General features: G+C 39.0%; 1 protein-coding gene across 2 annotated transcripts in view; it reads right to left on the minus strand.

The window, feature by feature from the left end:
- LOC140244277 (cullin-3-B-like) overlaps window positions 1–17902 on the minus strand; it is a 29435-nt gene extending 11533 nt beyond the window's left edge. The window contains exons 1-13 of one of the 2 annotated variants that reach the window (XM_072323923.1): window positions 17230–17902; window positions 12623–12820; window positions 11833–11946; window positions 9826–9986; window positions 9094–9208; window positions 7245–7376; window positions 6590–6637; window positions 5939–5987; window positions 5068–5213; window positions 4081–4257; window positions 2640–2810; window positions 1799–1906; window positions 726–850 (exon numbers count right to left, since the gene is read on the minus strand). In XM_072323923.1, coding sequence (XP_072180024.1) covers window positions 726–850; window positions 1799–1906; window positions 2640–2810; window positions 4081–4257; window positions 5068–5213; window positions 5939–5987; window positions 6590–6637; window positions 7245–7376; window positions 9094–9208; window positions 9826–9986; window positions 11833–11946; window positions 12623–12820; window positions 17230–17295 — 1610 coding nt within the window. In that variant the 5' untranslated portion in view covers window positions 17296–17902. Of the gene's footprint in view, window positions 1–725; window positions 851–1798; window positions 1907–2639; window positions 2811–4080; window positions 4258–5067; window positions 5214–5938; window positions 5988–6589; window positions 6638–7244; window positions 7377–9093; window positions 9209–9825; window positions 9987–11370; window positions 11440–11832; window positions 11947–12622; window positions 12821–17229 lie in introns of those variants that run through there. The other variant, XM_072323924.1, reaches the window with a different exon arrangement.
- Between the last annotated feature and the right edge of the window lie 5543 nt (window positions 17903–23445).

A 23445-nucleotide genomic window follows, 5' to 3' on the forward strand; every position in this document is an offset into this window, starting at 1 on the left:
CAATAAAACATCAACCATTTAGTGACAGCTGACCTGCTACCTTAAGCCCTTCTGTACCCAGGCACTTGCAACGTAGCTTACCTTACCATGGCTGTTTTTTTTTTTTTTTTTTTTTTTTGGTGGCTTGTTACTAGGACCAGCATTCAGTAACCCCTCAAAATTTGAACTACTTGTAAGTTAAAAAGCTCATTCAGGAGCATCAACGTGCCTCAGCCCAACACTAGGGCTATGCCTCTACAATGGGGATTATGGGGATTCGGTAATCCCTATTCATGGTCAACGAGTTTCCAAATAGCTGCGCAAATCTGGGTGTGTGTGTGTGGGGGGGGGGGGGTGAATTCCAGTGGACATACTAATCGGCAAACAAGGTTAAGCAATGATCTTGAAATTCCTTCTTTTACATTATCACTCACTCTTGCACTAAGCTCTAAGCATACTATATGGAGAAAATTGATCATTGTAAACTGGGAGAGTTGTACACTTTCTGTCCAAATGAAAAACTTACACTGTTGTTGTATCACAGTAATGTGACTCACTGATAATAAACTGATTAAAGCCACCAATGTTTCAGTGTCAATTAATTTTTACAGCAAGCTTACAATGCTTACCATTAGAAACAATTCTCAATTGTTGTCTCAGTAGTTGTAATAGTAATCGTATGAAGCAAAGGGATAAAACAAACAAACAAACATACAAGCATGACAACATACACATCAATTTCTCACCTTTTGAATGCTTCAAAAGCATTCCTTGCTTGCGTGGGTACATTGCACTGTGGCTTTGCTGACTGAGTTGGCCAGAACCCTGTCGTTAATACACGGACGTTGAGGTCAACTCCATACATGTTGATCTGTATCAATCAAAAACACCAAAATCAATACACCATAAATACAAACAGAAGTTCATCAAAGTTTTCTTTTCTTTGTTAGGCTGAATGTTGGCAAGGGCATGTTTATATGATTATCTAATCTCCAACCTTCAAGATCACATCTACGGTGAAACTTCCTAGGCAATAGAGTTTTATCCATCTTCAATCAACATGACCTCATGCTTCCATTTTACTATCAGCTACAACGCTATAAAATCTCATTTCCCCATTTTCCTACATGGTAAGACCCCTCCCTTTTGACTCACCACCACTACCAGGGCAATAGAATCTCAGCCATCTAATAATCTATGCCAGGTGGCTTTGGCTTTGATAGCTATTACATGGTCAACAGAGTCTCATCCATGTTTCATTTATGCCAAGATGCTTCCAATTTACAAGATATTACCCCGTCAACGATTCTAATCCCTCACTCTCCACAAGCACAACACTTTAATTATATCAACTACTACCTAAGCAATAGAGCTTTGTCCATCTCTCACAAAAGCCACATAATGCATGTTTCATCCTACTTTCAGTCGGGCAGTAAATTCTCATCCCCAAGTCTCTCCTGCCATGACACTTCTATTTTACTAACTACTTCCAGGTTGTCAGATTCTCCTCCCACTTCCATCATATGGCATGACACTTCTACTTGACAACCTATAGACAAGGTTCCAATGACGTCACCAAACCCTGCTTAAGAGTTAAATAACCGAGTATAGGGGCCCCCCACACGCATGGAAAAGTGTGTGAGCGTTACATTCCACGTCCCATGATAGGCAGGTGGGTATGTGGTACATGTACCATGCGCTAGAGCTATGCACTTTACACACGTGATTTGTTTTTGCCCCTAAGGCAACGCTTCATTTGACTTCACGGAACCTCGTCTATTACTTGGGCAATAGTATCGGGCAATAGTATCCAACCCACCTGGGCAGATTGCACGTGGACCTTGAACTCGTCCATGAAGGTGTTTGATAGCGTCATGTCCTTGAACATGCCTTCCAGCTTTGAGGTGAACTGGCATCCACACTCCGTCTAAAGGAATGAACATCACACCAATCGCACAGTTAGCTTTACATTATGAACCCGTTGAGGACTAGTCCTGAGTATTCTCGGGGTGAGTGAATGGAAATGTGTGTTATACATAGGAATATCAGTCCATCTTTAACGGGTTAATGACTTCCACACATGGTATGGTAGTATCTGTGCATGTGTTGGAGCCAATATGTGAAATATATCATGAAAGTTGTAGTGTCCAGTTGTTTGTTACCGCTTTAATTTCTTGTAGAATGCTAAAGGGTATAGTAACAATATAGAGATGTAGGTATGCAATCACTCTATCTACTCCGTGAATCAGCTACACAAAAAGATAAAGATGAAGTCAAGTACAAACTGTGTTTTAAACGTAACAATTACAGAGCTACAGCTGTATGGCATACTTCTGGCACCTGTAAGCTTGACTGCCCTTTATATGACAGTAAATCAAAACTTGTGTTTGAGCCTTTTAACCTAATCAGTGCTGGAGAACATACATGTACCTTCATTTTAAGGGATGCTTCAACAAACAGGGCACATCTTCGCTCTGGTCAGATGCATTATCTGAAACTTTGTGGACCTTGTGAAACTCAATCTTTAATTCTTAAGACTTTTTACTGTTGGTCTGTAAAAGACAAAAACATTTCATTTAGACTTCAGTCCATTTTTAAAAACTTCGTTAAGCTTCTCTTTATTTGTACTCAATTCTTATTGAGTTGGTGGTCTAGCTTGCCTTTAACTTTGAGATCATGTTCTTCTCGGAGTCATCTGAGACACTCTTGTTGAGCAGTAGCCTCTTGGCGAGGTGCTGCTTGTAGTACCGCTCAAAGACATCCTTCTCCTGTAGGAAGCGGAACAGCACCATGCTCTTGTCCAGAATATTCTCCACCTCCTGCTCACTCAGCTGCCATGGGGAAAAACATAAAACAAAACCAAAAACAAGGTGAAAATATTGATACACAAAGAGAAATAGATCAGTTCACAAAAGCAATGGTTCAAATTTATATTAAACAGTCTGAATGCTTAGGAATGTTTTTTCACAGCAATACAAGTAAACAGTTCAACTGCCGTCCATGACATTGTTCATTACAACTCTTTGTCACATTATGTTGTTTTTCTCATATGATTTTTATTTGCTAATGAGCAGAATATACCTCAGAGTGGCTTTGATACATCACATTTGCATTGGTCTAACACACAGGCAAGAGAAATCTCCCCTACTTTGTATAAACACAGGATTCTAAACCTGTGCAGCCTTGTAATACTGCGTTTCGCCTTCTTGCCAGCCAAGTATGCTGTTCGCTTCTGATATTGTATACACAAAGACTTTTCAACAGCCAGAGGGTAAACCGTAATTTACCCATCTCTTTGTATTTGGCAGTGACAAAACGTAGCACAGACAGCAGTTCGTCTAATATCAACATCTTTGTTTCATGGTTAGCTTGTTCACAGATCATTTGCCAGTCGAATAACTTGAAGACAAATCAACCAAAAGCAACCTAGCCTTAAAGGGTGTGTACAGTTCTGGTCGAGATGAGGATTTAGTTTTTATCGTTTTGCGAGATATTCAGAAACCACTCTATGAGATGTCAAAGAGCATGCAGTTCTAAGGGGTATCAAAAGTTTATTCGATGAAAATCGGTTTTGAAATGGCTGAGATATCCAAAAACAAAGTGAAACAAAGAGATCCTAATAAAGTTGTGGCATGTCGCCTTTTATTATTAGCACTTTTTTGGATATCTCAGCCATTTGAAAACCAATTTTCATCAAATAAACGTTGAATCCTTCTTAGAATTACATGCTCTTTCATATTTCATAAGAGGCTTTTCATTATCTCACTTAGGAATGTTCAAAACATGAATCCCCACCTCAACCAGTACTGTACAGTCCCTTTAAAAGTGATGTCAACATCATTTGGTCTGTTCGCTTATATTTTGTTTTTATCTTTAATTTTTCGAGGTCAAATTTAAATTCAAAGCATTACAACATCAGACACAGAGGTAAAAGACAGCCATGTGCATAAAAAAAAAAAAAAATTGGCACATGTCCAGAAGGAAACACAACCTTGCGGCAGGTTACCAAACATAATGTAGGCTATCGACAACCAACAAGGGTTGCGTGAATTCATAACTACCAATGACAGGAGGGATTTCGACCCTCTCCGGGGCACTCACCCCTTTCACGCCCTTCTTCAGCTTGTCGTCGATGAACAATGAGAGGTACTCCGGCGACTTGGGGTTGAGGTTGAGGAAGTACTCGAAATCGCCCGAGATGGTCTGCTTGAACTTGCGGTCCGTGCCAAACGAATCTCTGAGGAACATGTCAAACCTGTCCTTCAACTCTAGCAGGTCCTGAAAATAAGAGGGGGGCAACAAAAGGAGATGGCATGAGTGTGTTGGTATGACTTCAAGGGAAGAGGGACAGTTAGGAGATATTGAGAGATAGAAAAGTGAAAGCGAGAATGAGAGAGGAAGAGAAAAGAGAGAGGGTAAAATGTGGGTCTGAAAAAAAATACACATACATGATTAACAAGGCATCGGGCATTCATAGGCAATTCTTCTTCTTTCCAAATAGAGTGAATTCTTCCCCATCTGAAAGATTATCACACTGCTTGGTAGTGCTTGGTAGTGTGTACTCGCTGTCATATTTGCATACAGCACAGTTTTTATGAAGTAAAGGTCCCCTTAGCAGGGATTTAGAGCAAAACAAGGAAATCAGAGCAGAGCAAAGACGGGCAAATCTGTGTCATTCTTCTCCTCTGTTATACTTTTTTTATCTTTCTTTTTATTTGTAGATTGCAGGATTGCTCATGCACACTAGTACAAGTATAAAATAGTTCAAGGATAGACTGATGTCACATCCAGTTTTACCACTGGTGTTTGAATTAATGTTCATTTTGTGAAACAAGCTCATCAATTCAATTACAAGCTCATCATACTGGTCATATCAGAAAACAAAAAAAACAAACAAAAAAAAACAAAAAAAAAACACAACAACCAAGTTTGCAAACCCTATTCTTACAACACAAACTGTTGCACTGTGAACTTCTAATGGCGAGCAAATCTTGGAAGGACCCAAATCCTTGCAACAGCCTCTGTGACACACAGGGATAAGAAGGCATTATGAATGGGGCGTGGGACACCCAACGCCGACTATCTTACCTGGACGTACTGGATGGGGTTCTTTCCGCCTTCCTCCTCCTGCACCAGGGCCTTTCCCTGCTCCCTGAGGTACGCACTCACACACCGACACATTGTCTCCAGCCCGTTGGTCACCCGCTTGAACAGTTTGTACATGCACGCCAGATCTGTGAAGGTGGGCGGGGAGTGGGGGACGAGAGATCAAGGTAGGTCTCCAAAAAGTGCGGGCAATTACTTTTACATTAGAGCAGGCAACTAGAGGATAACCTATAACTAATGGAGCAACAATACTTTTGTTCTACTCCAATTTCAGAACTAGAAATGTCACTATGGCGACTGGTAACCTCTGCCATATGGCATTATTTTCCCAAGAGATCTACAGTACATCTTGCCACTGTCAGACAACAGTTTGACATGATTGGTAACTAATAACATCTGGTGGTAATACACCAATATCCATGACAATACTATGAGCCACTTCTAACACATGGAAAAAATAGTGACAGTTTAACATTTCCACCTGAGCTTTGACCCCATAGCCTAAATCTTTCCCTACAAAATCATATGTGTGATAATGCAGGTATTGATCTAGTTTGAAAAAGTTGATACATTCAGTCATTTCCATGGTATGGAGAAATTACATGTAGCGTAATTTCAGCATCAAATCGTATAATTGTAGCATTCTAATCTGACACTTGACCCAAACTTCCAAATAGAATCATTATCAGGCAATACATGTATCTGTAATAATTTTTACGAAGATACCTTGAGCCATTTTTGAGACAGAGAAAAATGTGAAATCTTGGCATTTTCACTTGACCTTTGATCCTATGGCCAACTGACCAAGTTGTGCTGACAAATAAAAAGTTTACAATGCACAAATAAATCATACCTTCTTTCTTGTTGTTCTTCAACATGTGTACTACTCCAGAATTTTCCATCTGTAAGAAAGACAATATAACTTTGATAATGCATAACATTTCTAACAAAATGATAGAGATGGAGTAGTTCTATGATATCATTTGCTCATAAAATTTAAATGTAAAGATGTGTCACATACTTTTTCTTGTGGAGTATCACCAGTAAGTGAAACAGCCACCTCCTATCAAATACCTCCAATCACAAACATAAGAGCAGTAATATCACCTCTGATTCACTCTTAAATGGAATTGAGATTTACAACCAATGCTAAATAATCCCTGCAACTACCATTTACACACTTGAGTGAAACAATCATTCATATAAAAAAAAAAAAGGACAAAGAAAGGAAAGTCAATTTGTCTACATAAAAGTTGTCAATATTCTGTTTCATATCATGCAAACTCAAGTACTTGTCAAATCACTCTAGAGCATGTCAAAGACAAATCTGGAATTACATGCTCACATACCTTTAATCAAGACCTACATATCATAATTTTACTTAGACCTCGGTATCCTGAATTTTTTTTTTTTTACAGTTGAAACTTTTTTGCAAATTTCAGTGGTATTACTTGGCACAAAAGGATGGATTTTACCCATCTTTTCAATTAATCCTTTCACTCACCTCTACAATTGTCCTCATGTGCTTGCAAATTAATTCTTCCTCTAGAACCTGATGGAATACAAGAAGGGGTTGAGAGATGAATGATTAACACAAACAAACTGATAAAGACAGATAAGATTAGCGAGAAATTGTAAAACCGGAAACAGTTGCAAATTGGAGTCTACAGCCTTTTTTGCAGCATGAAACTTTCATGAATTGGAGACTGTCACTCAATGCATAGTGTGCACAAAAACTTTTGCACGCATTTTACTTTCACAAATCATGTGGAAATTTGAAGAGTTTTATCGCAAAACGAGCTAAATCCATTCTTGTTAAGTTGAGATATTTGTGATTAAACCTGCTACAAAAAAAAAAAAGAAGAAAATAACAAGAAAATACAGAATATTTTTAATCATAACTTCTAAAATATCCCTTGTTATGTTACAAGTCAGATATCACTGGAAAGGTTTAATTTTGCTCTGATGATGAACTTACTTTGACATATTTAATAGTGGCACTTAGACCATTTTGCAATAAATTCCTTCATTTGTGAAAGTTGCATGCACATAAAAATTAATGGTTTTACAGTGGACAGACAGATGATGGATAAGCACTGTGGAAAGAACAGACCGACAGAAATATGTTGCAGTACCCTCCTCAAACTAGCTCCTCTCACCTTCACTATAGGGTCTTCCGTTGACTTGTCTAGGTAATGGATAGCCCTCTCAGCCTCCTCGTTGATGCGAGCCTCAACTTTCCTAATGTACACCGATGCGCTGTTCTCTGCGAGGAAGTTCTGACTCTCCATCTGAGAAAGTGACATTTGAACCATCATGTGAATTTCTTCACACTGAATGCTTGACAGTTTGACCCAATGGATCATACAGCAATATCTGTCACTGTGGCCACCTGTATAGAATGGCCATTATATTTCAATGGCCACACCAATTTATGCATTCACCAGTTCTTGTACACAATGGCCACAGGGTGGCCAGCAGCTACCTAATCCCAGCCAAGAAAAATCAGTTTCTGACCTCAAACAATGGCCAGGGTAGGTGCATAGTTAGTCTAGCAAAGCTGAATCTAAATAGGCATGTGACAAAAAGCAATTAGACACAATATTGCTGAAAGCAACCCACATTTCATCCTATCTCATCACTACAGGCGGACACACACACTTTGTATTACAGGAAGACTACATACTCTATTCTGCATGGTGCACATACACACATATGTGACCCGCTACAACAAAAGGATCCGAAAGTCGGTTAGGACAATTTTCTGAAAATTGCATGACATTATTCCCTTACTATTCTACTTTAATTTCATATATAGTACAACTCATAAATGCACTCGGTTGTGGAGATATCGATGATTGTATAAGAGCATGTCAAGTGGTTAAGGAAATCAGAGTTTCGAGAAAAACGCCTTCAAAGTTTTCCCTCCGATGCTATCACGATCAAGGGGAGGCGAGACAGTTTTCATCGCTTGACAAAAGAAGGCATGCTCCTAGCGACCGCCGCGATGTTCATTCAAGCTTAGCGCCAGCGGTCTACACACGACCAGTCAGTACTCAGGATGCCACGCACAGACCAATAAGATCACTCCCTCGTTGCTAGGGGCGGAGTCTAGCTGCGGCGCTAAATCCAAATATTTGGACACGTTTCTGTTACGTTGAAAGTTGGAAAATCATGGCCCGGAAAAAACGCCAATTTCTTACCTTTCCTTTGATCATTTAGCCCCAACACACATTGTTATTGTGTACAAATATATGACTCCGATACAGAATGGCTACCCAGACTCTACGTAGAGATCATTTCTCTATAACGACAAACTTTACAGTTTCACTGAATGGCCTTTCTGTATAGATTCAACAGTTATTCATGAGGTAGCAAATTGCAGACAAGTGAAGCATTTCCAAAAAGTGACTTCTCTTTTCTCTTCTTTTTTTTTGAATTCAATGTAAACGTCATTTACTCTGCCAATTATCAATGAGACTTGATTACTGTGTGGAAATATCTCCAAGGTCTTCAAAATGGAAACTACAAAGTAGTTTCAGGTTCAAACATAGGCAGATCTGTGCACATCTATGCGTGCTTTGGTTAGGCTGCATCCTTCAAAAGGTATATTTTCCACAGGGGAAATTTATCTGCTCCGTATCGATGTACTCATTGGCACCAGGGCCAACTTCAGGTCATCAAAGTCACATCAGGACCCCATTTCATAGAAAGTTGATACGATAACAACTCTTGCTGGAATGGCAAATGTCATGGGAACGATAAGAATGCAGCTTCCTGATTGGCTGTTGCTATGGGAAGTTGTAATTCCAGCAAGAGTTGACATCCTAACATCTTTTATGAAACAGGCCCAGATCAAGAACAGGACCAGGCTAGCCTAATGCTACGCGAGGATAGAATCAGAACATACAGGAATACTTCTGAGCGAGATTTCCTCAAAGACTGAGCCTATGCTGCTCTTGACGTGCACAGAAACGCCAGTACTAGACCTGAAGATAGTTAACTCACCCTGTAGAAGTCGGCAGACTGCTCCAGGAAAGGCCGCTCGAAGTCTTCCATGTACACCGACCTTGAGTCGATGCCAAGAACCATTAGCATCTGACAGGCATTCTTTACCGCTAGTCTGTGGACAAATTTAGCACAAAGGCCACTGCTGTGAATGTAGGTACCATGGGTGGTAGAATACTACAGTAGGCGTAACAAATTGACCACACACACACAAATGATGTCACAAGGATAGCCCTGGGGTCTGTTTCATGAAGTCATCACATTAAGGTCCTCACAAAAATCTCAGAATGGCTAAAGTCGCTCATATGTAGCTATGAGAGACTTTCAAAGAGAAGTGAAATCCATTTCATGAAGTCTCTCACAAGCAAGTCTCATGAGCAAAAAGTCTCTCATAAGACTTTCCTGAAACAGACCCCAGAACAACTAATAGGCTTCCAAGTAAAGTGAGATTGATGGCATAGAGTCATTTCTGGACTTAAACACCAAACATTTCTTGATGACAATACATCAATGATGAGGTAAATATTACAACTATCACAAATTCATCTCACATACGCCATCTGTTCCAATATCCTTAAGATCTATAGTTTCCAACAACTCCTTCGCCAACATTGGTACCAAGCTACTTATTTCAAAACTGGCAAGGACAGAACAGTAGGGGAAAGAGGGGGGGGGGGGAGGGCATGTTAATTCTGCATCGTAACCTGTTTCAAGGTTCGACAAAGTCATCACCTGTCAATGACTTCTCCTCTTCTTTCTCTCATGACGAGGTCCAGCAGCGTCTGTCGTAGATGGTCCCTGATGTTCCCATACCTGACCACCTGGTCTCTGAAGATCTTCAAACCAAGGTTGTACACATTGTCCACATTGTTTTGCTGAACATACACTCTATCCTGTAGGGGTCAGACAACAACAACAATGACAAAACAGGCAACATTTACATGTATGAAAGAATTAAAATCATCTAAAACAAACTCTGAATATCAAACAAGCAACACGGTCAAGATATTACCGGGTAAATGTACAATCATATTGGAAGTGAAGTCAAACAGCGCTGTAAACATGGACATTTTGCGGAGTAGAAATTTTAATGACTTTCACCCTCTACAAAGCTGGTAAAGAACGTAATTACTTTTATAGTCTTACTAAACTTTGCTGAGATAATACCATATTATATGCACAGACACACTCTCTATCTCAAAATCATAAACAACCAAGTTCAATGACATCAGCTCCAATTGTCCATCACTGGTTGTGATATAACACCATCTAATAGGGAAATGCTCACACTAGACAGAAAAATCTGTCCATTCAGCAGTCTTAGAACATTTTTTTTTTTTTTTTTTTACTTTGATGGTTTTCGTCCAAGACAGATGGAAGCCTCTCACAGACACCACTGTGGAGGGATGCTTAACCACCGTCCCTGTGGACGTGTAGGGTGAGGTACCTCATCCTCCTCGAGTACTGTACATCTTATTCCTAGATCGACAAACTTATACTTAAATAGTCATATCAACATCTGATACAAAACGATCACTACCCTGAACCCTCTACAGTGCACTCTCGTTATAACGAAATGCTCGGGACCGGCAGTTTTCTTTCGTAATAACGAAATTTCACTATAACCGAACAAATACAATATATAACGAAAACAAGGAAGCCATGCATATATGATATTCTGTTTGTTGAATACTCGTCATACACTGGAAAGCTATGTGAGCAATAAAACAAATAGTTATTCAATTTCAGATTATTGTATTACAAGAACGCATGTTCCCCTCGGAAACTGTGCGTGACACACCAAGCGAACACACAGTGATGTGACGCGTTCGCTCATGCAGAGACGCTATAAATGCTTGTTCCCATACGTATTTTCGAAAGCGATTCTCAGTTCGTTATAACGGAGCACATTTCTTTTGTTTTTCTTTGTCAATGGCGCTCGGAAAAGACTTCGTTATAACGAAAAATTTTGCTATAACCGTGTTCGTTATAATCGAATTTTGTACCATGGACTTTAATGGCGATAATTTTGGGACCAGAAGTTTTACTTCGTTATAACTGTGTTCGTTGTAACGGGAGTGCACTGTACAAGTAATCATTTTTCATACATGGAGCAGTTATGTTGAGAGAAATAATGGCATGAAGCTACCACACATCTTTCAACTTTTCTTTTAACCTCTTTAAGGACGATCAGACTTTGCTATCAGGACACATTTGTCATACACACTTGCCCAAGTATACCTGGGACTAGTCTTTAGGTTTTAAACAAGTGCTTACATAGCAGTATGCACATGTAACATACAGGGCATGCAATGTCCCTCGCATGTAAATATACACTGCACAAAGGGTTCTTCTTCTTCTTCTGCTTCAGTCTGCTTCCTTCAAATATGAAGATTCTTGCAAACTTTGGATGTGTGTGAGTGTGAGTGTGAAACACAGTGGTTGAGGTGCATGGCTCAGAGTAAATACACGCTGTAAGTAGAAACAGTCCAGGGACTTATCTACTGCCTTCTGTCAGTCGATGGCGGAAGGCTTCCGGGGATGGTGTGGTTACAGTGCTCAGTAGGACGATGTTCCATGTTATTAGTGTTCTTTAGTGAACGACACTATGTTTGTCGTGTCATTCAAATGGAACATAATCACAAAGACCTTAACATGTTCCCTATTCCAATTCTGAAGTCCCCACAGACTCCGCACAGGTCCCACTGTGTTCCCATAAGAGAATGGTTGCTGACATACCATGTACATGAGAATATCTCTGATCATGATCATTGCTGTCTGGTGGTCGTTCCACGCCGCGTTCAACGTCTGCAGGAAGTTGTTATTGAGTGCCTTGAGAACGTCTACTCGCACCTGTGGGCAACGATAATAAAGATAATGATAATAACGCAAATCAATGCAAAAGCATATACTCTGTGGTCTGTCTAGAACTATTCCTAGGCACACTGTAGAAAAGGAGGAGAGAGAGAAATGTGTGCTTCAGTGAAAAGGACTGTTTAAGGTTAGCTTTGAAAGAATCCAATGTCTGCGAAGAATGGATATGGACAGGTTACTGATTCAACAAACATGGTGCAAAACATGTAGCTGAGGAGTCTGAAGCAGTTCATTCATTCCCTTTTCAACTGCATGTGCCATTGAAAAATGCAAAATATCTATCAGCCATGAGAAATTGATATGGTGTGCTCAACCTTGATTGCTACAGTACTATGTACGTCTTTACACAAATTTTGTAGCAAAACAAGCACAGTTCGCATTGGAAAATTTACATGTGATTGCATCAAATGCAAAAATACACATAAATCTGAGACAGACAAAGAACAGCCATTGATAGCATAAATTCTTATCTTTTGCTAAAGTTATTTTTCTACTCATTATAATACAAGTAAACATGAATTTAGGCCACAAATGTAGACACATTTGTTTCCATTTTGGGACACTGGAACACGTGTACATGTATACTCGGTGTTCCCATCTATGAATTGATGCTACTGGAACCTGGTATACTACTAAGTTAAAAGGATAAACTCACCTTGTCGACCAGATGCTCTGTGACTACATCTCTAAGTCCTGTGTACAACCTTTCCCCGTGCTTGTGAAGGACCATGGTGTATGCGTTGCGGTACAGCTCCTCAAAGCTCAGGCCACTGTTGTTTTTCCTCTGGATCTCCTGGATAGCATTTTTGAGCAGGTTCCAGATGCTTGCCACATACTTCTCGTCCATATTTGTCTGTTCAATGACACCAAGCACAAACGAAAAATTTTCACATATGGATGGATGAATATTCAGCTGTTATTACACACAGAAAACCAGCATAAGCTGAATAATGACTATACAATGTACAGTGTAGATGCTTTGTAATGACAGTGTATGAAGTATTGCATGGCACAGGAGGTGCAATTACACATGTGCAATATTTTTATAGCCAGAATACTGCTTGCCGTGACATACATGTAAGAATATGTACCGTCTCACCATTAAAATGGAAAGTAAAATCTTTTTATTCTGAAATTTCTGAGAGATTTTTATGGAACCAAAACTTTACATTGTGTCATTAGTAGGATTTCTCATTTTGTTTTATTCTATACACAATTAGCAAAAGCACTTTGTGTTTAAAAAAAAAAAATGTTCTGAATCGTATGTCAACACAGATATCCCTGCAACATCAACAAAGCTGAAGACGTCCTGAGTTCCTCATAAGCAGCACATCACGTACAAGTATGTACTGGAACATTACAAGTCTTTGCTTTCCTGATTATTTCCTACATGGCTCGGATTTCTTTTAATGACCCACATGTTTACGGACGAGGAGTCTAGATAGCAGGTATGAATGATATTGATGGAGTGGTGAGTGCACAATGCAGGCAGGCAGGCTGTGCTGTTCTACAACATGTGTGGGACAACTGTGTTGGTATCAAACATGGCCAAGGTACACGTACTCCACAGGCCTGCCCATCAAAAACAGGTCTTGACCCACTCCCTACCCCCCCCCCCCCCCACAAATATCCTTACAGTTGATATTGCTTTTACTTCATGATGGAAGAACAAGACTTGCATTTGTAGGTTTGCGTTCTGAAAATAACCAGCTCCACATACCCCATGGAATACTAAACAGACATTGCCCGCCAAGTACACATCATCTGCACTAAAATATAACACTGTACTGTAGGAAATTTGAACAACCACTCTGTGGTCCATATGTGTATGCACTGTTGAATGGTTGATACATGTATGTAAACCCAAACGGCAAAACCGTAAGTAAGAGAAAGACACTTTTCTTGCCAAATCATAGAGAGATGCTTCTTCTCCACTTAAAAATAAACAGGAGCATCACTGAACCTCACTGTTTCAAACACAATTCAACATTCACTACGCACGTTTGCCCACACACCTTTATTTGTGGTGTCAGCCATCAAAATGTGGAAATGGTCTACAATTTTGTAGTATCAGCAGTGAATGTGAAATGGATGTCAAGGCAGCCCACCCCCCCCCCCCACACTATGGTCAGCACAGAGTACTAAATACTGCAGAGCCATCATGGGAATAGTCCCAAAATAAGCATGCAACCCCTCCTTTTTTACGCATGGTCATTCTGTTATTTCATGCAGTCTGTTACTTACACTTTTATCTCAGGCCACTGCACCTTTACGTGCCTGTCTAGCACACTAACAGCAAAAGCCACAAGGTTTATCACCTATCCATCATTGCATTACTGGCAAAGAGCGGTGTTTGATGCAAATACGGCATGGCAGATATTAGCATGACTTGCAAGTTACGTTAGACGAGTTATAGTCCATGGTCGTCTACTAGTATCGTGCAACATTTGGGCAACTCTCACACACACGGTGCTACTCCAGACAGGTTTGCATGTACATGTAAATCAATCACTGCACATACACTGTACAGTGTTACCACTGAATGCTGTGTAGCACTATAAAAAGGGATACAAATTTTACAATGAAGTCTCAAACCAATGTAAATCCCATTAGCTATCATCAAATCATTCTTAACCATAGCCTAATTTTCCTAGGAGCACTTCTATATGTTGTTGTTTTTGTGTGGGGGGGGGGGGGGGGGGGTTGCCTTTATCGAAAATTTAGTTAAAGAGGATTCTCCACTACAACGGATTGCAAATCGTAATCAACTGAACTCATAGATTCATAAATCATGGATCATGATGGGCAGCCCGCATTTAGACTACCCCTGCAGACTTTTACCCAGTTTAACCGCAATTATTTGGAACAATTCTAATCTACTGAAGAATTCTCTGAATGCTTATGAATTGAAAATCAATCTGCAATATAGTCTACATGTGTGATACTTACTTTCAATAATGCAGCAAATGTCTAACAGAGCATGTTCCCCCTTTCATTCCCCTTTATTCTTAACGACATCATGTGCTTGCACAGCTCTGTACAAGTAACATGGGGAAATAATCACTTGCTAGCATACACCCCATGTCAAAGACAAGTATGCCATTTGTTTATTGTGTGCAATGTTGTGTGCTTCAAACCTACACATTGGACTAGGCATTCAAAGTGAAACTCAACCCTGACAAGGAAGGTTATCAATTTTTCTAATGCAATTCATAACATTAATTCTTGTATTGCGTGTACAGTAGGCCCTAACTGTAAAACCCAAATGGCGGCAGCACCATTTAATTTCTTTACCAATGAGTCAACAATGCTGTGCCGGTGCACAGCGCCAATTCTATTGCAATGTACGCTAAAAACATGGAGCAACACCACGATTTCCATCTCCAAACTACAATAACTTTGTACATTTTCTTACCAGCTGTAATACTAGCTAAAGTTTACATGTTGGGAAAAGAAATATAAACTGTACATAACAGTAGTGTAAATTCCGAAAATTCATTTCTAATTCTATAGCGAAGTGACAATGTTTTTGTCATTTAAATGATAAAAAGGGTGAAATTAGATTAGATTACCACATACTGTCTACATTCTGCATGTGCCTGGTTCAAAGTAGCATCACACTATCTGAAGTGCACAATCCTGAAAGTGTGACCTGCTTGACCTCCGCATGTTATGTGTGGGTGCGTAAGATTACAACTGACCACTAGTGAATAAATGTTTCCTACATGCCATGGCAAGGAAGAATGATAGGGTCTACTGTACTAAATGTGATTACAAGCTACCATGTAAATAGAATGTCTAAAGAGCCGATGCTTCGACCACAACACCGTCCAAAATTCGACCGCCTGCTGCAACATGTACATGTAGTTGGCAAGGGAGGTTGAACCTTGGTCCTTGATCTTTACATCATGTAGCTACATAATGAACCTACACTGTATGGTTGGACCTACTACTCATCGACCGCCTAATGTTTATTTGCTTGATAAGAATATTTAACACTGAAATTCACGTAAAAAAACTTGACCTACATGTACGTGATTGAGAAAATCCAGCACTATCAAATGCCGTTGTTCCCTTTTCGATTCGAAGTTTCAGTGCAAAAATATCGCCGTCGAACTTGCGTGGCCTCGTTTCAGCTCCCCGCGGTAAAGCTCCTTATTGAGATCGACCGCTGTTTTTGCATTGACAATGCACGCAAACCGAGTTGTATTGAACATCGTGTTGTACGAAGCTTTTTAGAAACTTCCATAGACATTACATTACGATTCGGTGAAAATATTAATTCGAAATTTTGTCCTTGATTAAAACCATTCATGAACAGTGAATTTTCGCGTTTTCCCACACCATCCTCATCTACGGTCTAAGCCAATCCATTTTTATGTGCTCTGCGCACAGTGAAGTGCGTACTAAGCGTTCTGTGCGCCAATGTATACGCGGTCGATTTCAAAAAGGGTGGTCGATATGTAGTAGGGCTACCATACATGTATGTAGAAGTTGAACGTTAAATTCAAGACTACATTCTGCAATTCTGAGACCTGGGAAGGTAGGCCTATTGTTACAGTTCTAATGTATGCCATTTCCCTTGCACCAACTTCCAGAACTTGGTAGGTGTCCAACACATCGACACTGTACATGGAAACCGACACCCCCTATTGAAGCATTGCGCGTACAGAACAAACGTTCACACATGAGACTGTGTACAGTGGTTTTGCATTCTTCAATGGGGATTTGAATATGTCCAAATATTACTGAAAAACCCGATAATAAACGAGATCAACAGCAAAACAATGATACCGTACATGCATTTCACACATATTGTCAATAGAGGGTAGGTGTGTCGGTTCAAAATTTGGGTGCAATTGAGTGCGTCAAAATAAACACCGCACACGCATAGACCTCTATGCGTTCGAAGCAGTAATGATTGAGGGTTGCAGGCGCCGAGGGCATATCGCAAATCGCATTTTTAATGCACGCTTGTGAATTCAGAGTATTTTCTTGACATGTAAAATTTAAGGCAAATTGTGAGATAGTTCAAGTTTCTATTGATAGAACAACAATACGGTGCCGATGTCTTGGACATCCAACTATGCAAACCAACATTAACAACATCATGTCATTAACATTTTGTCATGCCCATGGCATTAGGCCATGCCATGGTCAGATGGTCTCTCTTTTTCTCATGAATTTCAGAATAAATCTAAATTCTACATTTGTAACAATCATACAGACTCTACGAATGGTGCAAAATTTATCCACACGTACTGGGAAGGCACGAATTCTCATACGAGAGTCCTTCTTTGGTGGCGGTGCTTTCATTGAGTTACTCATGTTGGCGAGCTGCTCTCTTTCCGATGATGGGAAGTAAAATGTCGTCCACTGCACTGCCACTGCACTGGGTTCCGTAGACCTCCGTCTTTTTTGAAGCTGAGCCTAACAGTCTCGGCTCAGTTCAATAGCTGCTTTCCAATCCTTGACCAAACCAGAAATATAGTTATCCATCTACGTTTGGTTCGGAACTCTTCAGCATTCTGCTGTTTAGATATACTGGAGGCGATCAGAACAATCTGAACAGTTACACGGTGCTATCGTGGGTAGCTAGCTGCATGCACCGTGTTGTTGACTTGCAAGGTAAACTCCTTTCACGTCGAAGAAGCAAATTGCAGCAGCGGCACCCAGTTTATATGTGGACTTCAAGCGCACCTATCTTGGGAACAGTGACTCAGCGATGGACGATAATCGCGGTTTAGGACGCCTGATGTTGAAACTGTGTCCCAATTTCGGCAAAGTCCGATGCTTGTATGATTGACGAATCACGATATGTGAAAGGGAGTCCAGATGAAATGCCTTGGGAGTACAAAATATTATTTGAGCATGTTTTGTGAGTGTTGATTCATGCCAAAACACTAACGTTACACTATACGGTCGACCATGTAGCTCATAGACCCAACACATACAGAGTTCATGCAATGCAGCAACTTGGGACTATATTTCTTACGCTGGAATTCCTGGCTTGAAAACTGGACAAAATCAGATATCATACCTTTGTAAGATTAATGATACATTAAGGTAGTTTACTTCAGCATCAATGCTGATTTTGTGCAATAAAGTCTGTTTATTTCGCAGAATCTACAAGTTGTTCCTGAATATCAGACGGCACCCCGAGTGATAGGGCTCTCAGTATTCCATGATTGTGACGTCATAGGTCATGACCAGAGTAGCCATGAACGAGCGATTTGTTTTCCTCTTGTGGGCTGTTCTGCCCTGACCAACGACACAGTCGATATTTTTGTCTGTCAAACTATTTCTGAGGAGGAGAATCAGATTGTGGATGATCTCCGGAAATAAATGTTTGAATTTGTGTTGCATGAACCGAACAATAACATCGTTAGCACGTGCAAACTGATGAAGAAGGGATATGAAAGGGAGAATTGCGATTCTCTTCTGATGGGCGGGGTCTTAAAACACGTAAAGGCAGTTTCTTCAAGTTGTTAATATCGACGCCGTCAGTTCAAAACCTACACTTTTCTCCCGAGGCGTGTTTTGTTTGTTTATTTGTTTACTTTCCTCTCTTTTTTTTTTTTTTTGCATCTTTCCCCAATGACACACATGGTCTGAAGAAAAGAAAAAAAAAAAAAGAAGGAAAACTGAGAACTTTGAACAACATCTGGCACCAGACTTCATGGAAGAAGAGCACAAAATGACTGTGAGTCGATATCATTTTGAAAGAATATATCAAATGCATTTTTAAACATACTGGTATGGGCCTACTGATTGTGAATACAATAGCCTTTAAAATATATATCTTTAAATGAGATTAATTCTAAAGAGAGTGCTCGTTGGACGATTCTTGTTAAATCCATATTAGTAGTGGGGATTGCTTTCCGTATACCTGTATTTACATCATATAATATTGGTCTCGAGATACTTACTTTTTAAGGGAATATAACGATTGTGTGAATAAAAATTTTCTGTAGTAAAGATGGTCCCCTGCATTTGCAATTTCATATTGTATACATATATAACATGTTCTTTAAACCCAGTTTGAACTGTACTTATCGTACAGTTTACCCTCAACTTGACATTGTTTATATTTTTCTCCCCATGTATTTTCTTCATACAATCGTAGGCTCTATAATGTGCATTGATGCATTGGGACAATTCATATTATTTCTGAGATATTGTCAAATTTTGTTATACATTGTGTTGAAAATGGAATGCGGAAATAAACTGAACTGAACTGAAAACACGGATGAATTCATGATGAGATCATATAGGCCTAAAGTTATTAGGCCTATTGTTAATGTATATCCCACTATTATTCTGTATATACGTTTTGCTATTTAATGTACATATGTTCATCAATATTATTCAGGGCTCCATGGAAGACCACTATTTATTGGTGAATGGACTACCCTGACAAAAGATTAGAAATAAATAAATAAATAAATAAATACTGAGTATAAAATGCCAGTGACATTGCTGAATTATTTAAAACAACGCAGCTTCTGGTGCTAGTATAATGTCTGTAAAGGTGATTAAAACCAATCTCTTCCCACCTCCCTGGTTTCATGAAAGTTGTCAGCGGCTAAGTTGTCAGTCTCTGACAATCACCATAGTAACAGTCAGTGACCAGAGCATCTCAGCCGATCAAAACCAAGGATTTTATTGAAATTGTCAGAAACTGACAGCTTGTCAGCGCTGACTTAATTGATGAAACACCCCCTGAACTGACTTCATCCGTAAACCGCTTTGTCAAAATTTCCACCAGCAGTGGCGGATCCAGGCGGGGGTGCACCGGGCGGGCGCGTCTTTTTATTTATTTATTTTTTGTTAAAATGAAAGAAATAAAAAGAAAAATTGGGGAGGGGGCGTGCGCCCCTTTAAAGGGTGTGTACAGTTCTGGTCGAGGTGAAGATGTGGCTTTTAACGTTTTGCGAGATATTCAGAAACCACTCTATGAGATGTCAAAGAGTATGCAGTTCTAAGGAGTATCAAAAGTTTATTCGATGAAAATCGGTTTTGAAATGGCTGAGATATCCAAAAACAACGTGAAACAAAGAGATCCTAATAAAGTTGTGGCATGTCGCCTTTTATTATTAGCACTTTTTTGGATATCTCAGCCATTTGAAAACCAATTTTCATCAAATAAACGTTGAATCCTTCTTAAAATTACATGCTCTTTCATATTTCATAAGAGGCTTTTCATTATCTCTCTTAGGAATGTTCAAAACATGAATCCCCATCTCAACCAGTACTGTACAGTCCCTTTAATTTTGTAAACGCGCCCCCTTTTTCGGAATTCCTGAATCTGCCCTGCACCAGTCATTCAGTATTTCCAAGTAAATTGAAAATTGCACGTGTTACTAGTTTTCCAATATAATTATAACTATGGTGATAAACGTCAGTTGACAAATTCATACATATCTATATCGGTACTGTCTTGTTTTTCGAAGATCTTATAGATCATGATTTTATAACCGAGTCACAATATTTTTGAATGGTCCTACATATTGCAAAGGAATGGTATAAGTTTTTGTTGAGATGGGGCTTCAGGCTTCTAATTTTTTTGTGCGATAATTAAATACCACTTATACGCAATATGAAAAAGCATACAATTCTAATATGAATTCAAAGTTTATTCGATGAAAATCAGTCTTGAAATGTCAGAGATATCTGAGATATCTGAGGTAGGTCCTACCGATAGGTAAAACAAAGTGGATCTAACAAAAGGTTGGTCCCACCTTTTAATCCTGTAAAGCCCATTGACCCCTTCCAGGCCCAAGGGGGGGGGGGGGGGGCACATTGTGCCCCCATATAACTTCTTTGATATGATGCATGACCATCATATTTGGCACGTGAGTAGAGCAACTCATACTCTACATGACCCAACATTTGAAATTTCTCAAGGTCATTCACTGAGGGCGCTGTTTACCAAAATATAAAGAAATACATAGGAAATACGCTAAAATAATGTTTTTTCTTTCTATTTCTTTATCCCAAGTATATATGTTTTTATTTTATTTCAATCATTTTCATATTTACCACAAAGGATAAGCAAGTCAACCTTCACTGTTTGTTATGGTTGAAATTTCTCAACGTCAACATGTGGGGGCGCTATTCATTATAATATAAAGAAATATTGACACCTATGACGTATTGCTTGGAATGGATGATATCACATTTTATCTTTCAAAAATATTGAAGTTTTGAGTTTGCAGATTGATAATATCATAAACAAATGATATTACAGGCAATGCTTCTATGAATTTAACACAAAATAAAAGGGTAGTCTTTGGAAAATGCTGTATTTTCCATTATTTCTATTACATGTATTGTTTGATGCCTATGTCATATAAAAAATAAAGGAAATAATAAGAAAACCATTTCAGGGTAATTAACAACCATAATCATTTCACATTTTGGTCCTTCAGCAAATTACAGTCAAGAAAACCCCCATTTCATCCATTATCATATTGTTAACTGAAATTGGAACAGAAAATCATGCAAAATCTGACGAACATGGTTGTCAGTTTATGATTGCCATGGCAACCAGCAATATCAGACATAGCTAAACTATATATATCAAAATGTTTGCAATAAGATTTTAGGAAAAGTCACCAAATTTGGTTGAAATCGGGTAAAGGGTGTAGGAGTGGCAAATGAAAATACGGTGGGGGGGGGGGGGCACAATGTGCCCCTCCCCCCCCCCCCCGGGCTTTATAGGGTTAAAGGACCTCTTTGCTTTCGTGTGTGTGTGTGTGTGTGTGTGTGTGTGTGTGTGTGTGTGTGTGTGTTTGGGGGGATATCTCAGATATTTCAAAACCAATTTCCATCAAATAAACTTTAAATTCCTCTTAGAATTGTATGCTCTTTCATAATTTGTCATCCGTGCACGTTTCTAATTAGACCAACTGTTTACCAAAGGCTCAACGGTTCAATTTTCCAAATACCGCGCCTCGACATAATGCCACATCACGTGGCAGCATAATGCTCGATATTCTCTCCTCTCTCCTCTTTCCATATTTTTATTACTATATAGTCGATTTCCACCGTCAGTGTTAATGTATATATATATATATATATATATATATATATATATATATATGAAGAGTTTGTTTGCAAAAACCGATAAGTCCATTTTTGAAGATTTTTAAGTATGGCCTCTGTCATAAAGTACAAAATAATACCTTTTAAATGATATATTGGTCACTACATATAAAGGTACATTTTTGAAGTTATGTTCAAAAGAAGCGAAAATTTTCTTATCATTCTCTTTATTTTTCTTGACCTTTAATCGCAAATATCTCCATTTGACAAATATGGACTTGTCGGTTTTTGCAAACAAACTCTTCATATATATATATATATATATAATCATAATAACAATGTCTTCTTTATCCAGGGTATAGCCTCTTCAGTGTTGCCACTGTTCTACAAGAGGGCCCTGCCATTACCCTATATAAGCGTTGCCAGGTACCCATTTATACATCGTTATCGGTTCTCCTGTTTTATATCGTTTGCTGGAAATAAACGTCATTGAACTGACTGAAAATTATGATTATCAGCATCGATTGTTATTACCATCAATATTTTTCGCATTATCATCATCATCATCATCATTATTCTCACTGACATCGGCATCATAATTGTTATAATTACGTCAATAGGCCTCAAAATTTTATGTACTTACCTTCGATAAACATAGATATAATGGGCATTGGGTTATATATATTACCAAAAAGTTAATATGCTGCCAAATTTATATCGTGAAGTCGTTAACTCATGCTGAAATCACACTCAATTCTATATGTTCATTACTTCATATTACGATTTGTTATAGTCAAAACTATGAGATAAGTCCGTAGTTATGCCCATTGTATCTATGTTCATTTTACACTAACTATACTATTGTCGATATAATATCATTTGAGTCGAGGGACACAACACAGGCAAAGATCACTGCTCAGGACTTAAATACATCAGGCATGGGGTCCTATTCGTATATTTGACGACACATTAACTGCACCAGTGTTCACACACAGTTAATTCCGATTCAGATTTTATTGTATAAACAGAACAAGCCACCATGCAAAGAAAGTCACATGATTTCACCTCTGCATATCGGTATATAATATAGTCTTCACGTCATATAGCATTCGGGATTACCCCATAGATTCTTGAAGGGCATGATATTTCTAACCACGCCTTTCTGTCGAATATTGGAATAATCATGTAGGCGATGTGCGTAACCCCCCCCCCCCTTTTTTTTTAAACAATACTGATGCGGAAGCATAATTCTTTTACTTCTCATCTTATTTATACAGTATTTGATTATGTGTGTGCAGGTAAAAACCACGATGTTAAAATCACCAACCATGATTAATATACCCCCTCCATTACGTAAGAATGGAAAAAATAGGAAATAGTAATGTTAGCACATACCCCGATGGAAGCACAAAGTCTGAATTGTACAAATTA

The sequence above is a fragment of the Diadema setosum genome, chromosome 21 (assembly GCF_964275005.1).
Source record: "Diadema setosum chromosome 21, eeDiaSeto1, whole genome shotgun sequence".
NCBI classification, from domain to species: domain Eukaryota; kingdom Metazoa; phylum Echinodermata; class Echinoidea; order Diadematoida; family Diadematidae; genus Diadema; species Diadema setosum.